This window comes from Coenobita brevimanus, chromosome 92 (genome assembly GCF_032717465.1).
Source record: "Coenobita brevimanus isolate Jiangsu-jjx chromosome 92, ASM3271746v2, whole genome shotgun sequence".
Classification (NCBI taxonomy): Eukaryota; Metazoa; Arthropoda; class Malacostraca; order Decapoda; family Coenobitidae; genus Coenobita; species Coenobita brevimanus.
In genome coordinates, this window is record NC_137045.1 from 25,903,389 (window position 1) to 25,907,781 (window position 4,393).

Below are 4,393 nucleotides of genomic sequence, written 5' to 3' on the forward strand. Positions count from 1 at the left end.
TATGAGTGAGAGGTTTTATAATGAAGGGAAATTATGAGTGAGACTAGAGGTGAAGCTGCGGACTGATGATGAAGCAGGAAACAACAATAATCAGCAGCTGCCACTGCCATCAACAAGTGTCACAGAAATCGGGATATCTACCACGCGGTGCCTGACACTAGACACGCCACCCAGAAAAAAAAAGAAAAAAGAAAAAACATAGATCCATGAGGAGCATAAAATGATTGTCTCACACAACACCCGATGATTAGCAGTGGAACAGTTTCACTAATTCTGTCAGAGAATTAGAAAAGTTCCCTCTTTCCTAGCAAACTAAAAGTTCATTTAATGAACGTGGGAGAAGGGGAGGGGGGTAGTATTCAATAAATAACCCCTGAAATTCTACATCTAGTGTTACTAAAACAGTGCCTTTACACTCACATGCCATGAACTCAACAAGGAACTGCTATTATACATTTAAGTTTCTTATACAATCTATTTTGGAGGCATGAAAGAAGAATGAGATTCACTGTTGATAATACAGGGAAATTATATGACAGTTCAATACCCTACTCCAACAGCTCCACTGGCTGCGTCCTGACCGACCATAAGGTCAGACAGCGCATTTAAATGTGCTAGATATTAAAGATTACGATTATTTTTCCGATGGTTCAGCTTCTCCCACGTTGTCTGGCATGATACAATGGATTTATAACAATGCAACTGCCGGTATGCGGTGGGTCATTGTAAGTATATCATGATTACTAACTTTCACAGGGGCAGTCACCACGACCTCCCCCGCCAGCACCTGCAATTTATGTTATATTTTACAAATAGCTATAAGAAATAGTTTCACTGAGGGGAAAAAGAGAATGCAGGGCTAAAATACTCGTATTTGAGCTAGCGTGACCTTAAACATTGATATCCAAACTTAATATCCAACAGATATATTATCTCTGTTCATATATTACATTGGTAGTAATTCTTGGTCTTGTGATGGAGTTTGGAGTATTAGGTCTTTCTAGTTTATTCTATCTTGGTTTTACGAACGATGTAACGTAGGTGTTGGATATGATGCATAGTAGAGGTGAAGCCAAAGACATAGAATTTCGTCCAAATACAATTGTTCATCTGTCAGTCAGTGAAACAGAAGCCTTCAGTCTTCTCGGCTGCTATACACATGATCAAATAGAAAGGTGATGTGTAAACTTTCACACATACTTTTTTCCCATTATGTTAGTCAGTCAATCAAACCTTCAGTCGTGATACTGCTGCCACGGTGTCCTGTCCTCAGCCCCAAATACGACCTCTGATGTCTTCCAATGTTGTACAGTTAATTCAAGAATCATCTCTCAAGAAAAAAGAGAGAAGGAAAGAGAGACAGACCAACTGAAGGATGAAGGTTAAAGGAGAGGAAGCAAATGATATGAACGACTCCATAGCTAGAAAGAATGAAGAATGCAGAGGTTTGGGAAATGCGGCAACTAGGTGTGTGTGTGTGTGTGTGTGTGTGTGTGTGTGTGTGTGTGTGTGTGTGTGTGTGTGTGTGTGTGTGTGTGTGTGTGTGTGTGTGTGTGTGTGTGTGTGTGTGTGTGTGTGTGTGTGTGTGTGTGTGTGTGTGTGTGTGTGTGTGTGTGTGTGTGTGTGTGTGTGTGTGTGTGTGTGTGTGTGTGTGTGTGTGTGTGTGTGTGTGTGTGTGTGTGTGTGTGTGTGTGTGTGTGTGTGTGTGTGTGTGTGTGTGTGTGTGTGTGTGTGTGTGTGTGTGTGTGTGTGTGTGTGTGTGTGTGTGTGTGTGTGTGTTAAGTACGTGTCAATCACTATTTACCCTTAACGGACACCTCACCCTGACTGACCTTGGCACGACCACAGGGACATGCAACAACACCTCCCCCCCCCACACACACGCATTCACTCAAACATAGTCACAAATCACAATCACATATACAACTATGACTACCATCTCTACCAACTCACCCCCATTCCTTTCCGGATAAATGGCCACCAAATCAACCACTGTTCCTGGCAAGTGGTGACACGCTCTGCGGTAGGGAGTGACACAGGCATTCCACTTTATAGAACCGTGAAGGTGGTTTCAGGCTGATGGATGAGGCAACGGTCCCCTGCCTGACGCTGGCTGGCTGGTGTTGGTCGCTTTATGTGATGTTTGTGGATGGTGGGTGAAGGAGTGTTTAAAAGGGGATTCCATTCGAGAAGGACTGATGAGAGTGTGCTGGCAATAGGTGTGTATAATGGACGAAAGTCACGTGGGGGGGAAGTGTTGGGGAATTGAACTGGGTGTGAGGGCAAGCGATTAGAATGATACTAGACTTGTGAGTTGTGAGTGGGTGAAGGTACAAAAAAGCCTACGGGTATCACACGCCCCATATATAAAATGTCCCTGTTCTGCTCAAGAAAGATCATCTAGGTTACTTATCAAACGGTTTAGGAGGTCTGTACTCACCTGCTGGGGCGGCGTGAGCAACCGTGAGCATATCCTTCTGCCTCTGACCACCTAACCTCGGGGGCAGAGGAGGTGGCTGGTAGGGTGACGTCGCTGCTGACGTAACAGGAAGCTGTTGGTAGGGAGAAGTTTGAGGGTGCTGATGTCCTGATGTCACTGGCAAGTGCATGTAAGGTGACTTCATGGGAAGGTAAATTGAAGAGTTTGATGGGAGGGTTTGGTAAGGGGAGGAGGTGGAAGGCTGAGGCTGCATGTTTGTGTCTGCTGAGGAGACGCTGCCGTTCATGTTAGAATTCATGCCATTTAAGGTGGACACACTCAGAGCAGCATTATGTCCAGGTCGTTTATTGTTTGAGGTCATCTCAGTGCCGCTCATCTGCGTACCGTTGGCTGACTGGCCGTTTAGCAAAGGTCCGGTGGTGGATTGGCTGTTCAGAAGAGGGCCATTGTTGGCCTGGCCGTTTAATAACGATCCGTTAACTGCTGAGCCATTCTGACTCGCGGCGTTCTTAGCTGCTGCTGCAGCGTTCTTCTGGAAAGGAGACACGACATGTTAGTTGTATGTATGATGGCGGGTAAGAAGTTACATAGGTATTATATAAACAAAAATAATTACTATAGCTGACAGTAACAAATATCATTTACTGGGAAGAAATATATTCTCTGACAGCAACTGCCCTGCCTTTAGTTCTCATGCAAACAGAAAAAAAATAATCCGTAATATAACAAGCTCAAGCATACTAATCAATCTTGCTTAACTGTTTTCTTATAACTGAAAGACATCTCTGAAATTCAGAGACATTTTAAATTTCCTGTACTTCAAACTTGCTGCAAGTAAACAGAGTACTGTACTTTGCTTCATTTCAAAGGTATAGCTTGTTCAGTCTTTAAGGTGTCTGTTTTTCATTATTCTTCCTCTGTATATAAAGACAATGAAAAACAGACCGAAATCTGTGGGAAGGGTAAGGCTTTGTGAAATGTTCAACATTCCAGTGTTCAGATCTGAAATTCCAACCACGAGAAGTTACTGTGGTTTTCTTTCAGTATCAAAGAAACAAAAAGATGTGATTTACATATTTCATCAACACTCAAGCCAGAATATAGCACTGGTACCATCCCACCTTTTGTTAGCAGAACCAAAGAGAAAATAGTATCATAATGAATTCCACATTTTCCGTAAAGAATCTCCCCTCATCTCCATATATACTAACTAGAGAGCAATCAGAGAGCGCATACCTCCGCCAATGCCATTGCCATTAAAAAGGATCCGGATCCGTGGCGATAGGATCCAGATACGGATCCGGATCCGCCCCAAATTGAGTCAGTTCTTTCTTGGTCCATGGTCCACCCTTCCACAAAATTTCTCTGAAATTCACAGAGAACTTTTGGAGATATTGTGTAGGATATTCCGGATCCGAATCCGGATCCGCCCCCAATTTTAATCACATCATCCTTGGCCCATGACCCACCCTTTCACAAAATTTTACTGAAATTCATTGAAAACTTTTGCAGATATCGTCCGGATAAACAGACAAACCGACGGACAGACAAACATAGGTGAATATATCACCTCTGCCAACACAAATTGTTTGATGCATGCGCTTAGAGAAGTTGTAATATTTGACCAGTAAAGTGCGCTTTGTGAGTGCGTGACGAGCAAGCGAGTGCAATGTTATCACAATTTCCTCTGATATACGCAGTGTTAAGACGGAAAATCTGTTTTAATTTGATTTCGTAACTGAAGCGTACACCTATCTGAGCCGAACACGCCCTTGGAGAACTCGAGATTCCAAGGGGTTCCTACGCTTTTATGGGTGAGTTTTTAGTTGATGACAATATTAACTGAATAACTGTATCACACGTAGAAAGAATTTCAACTCTGCTTCACATAGGAGTAAAGTTATTAGCTTCTGCTTAGCGAGATGGTCGGGCCAGGCCGCTCATTTCCAAACT

General features: G+C 43.2%; 1 protein-coding gene across 1 annotated transcript in view; it reads right to left on the reverse strand.

Moving 5' to 3' along the window:
• LOC145412175 (uncharacterized) overlaps window positions 1-2,669 on the reverse strand; it is a 157,358-nt gene extending 154,689 nt beyond the window's left edge. The window contains exon 1 of the mRNA XM_080282108.1: window positions 2,441-2,669. Within this exon, the coding sequence (XP_080138234.1) occupies window positions 2,441-2,624 (184 nt within the window). The 5' untranslated portion in view covers window positions 2,625-2,669. The remainder of the gene's footprint in view (window positions 1-2,440) is intronic.
• Between the last annotated feature and the right edge of the window lie 1,724 nt (window positions 2,670-4,393).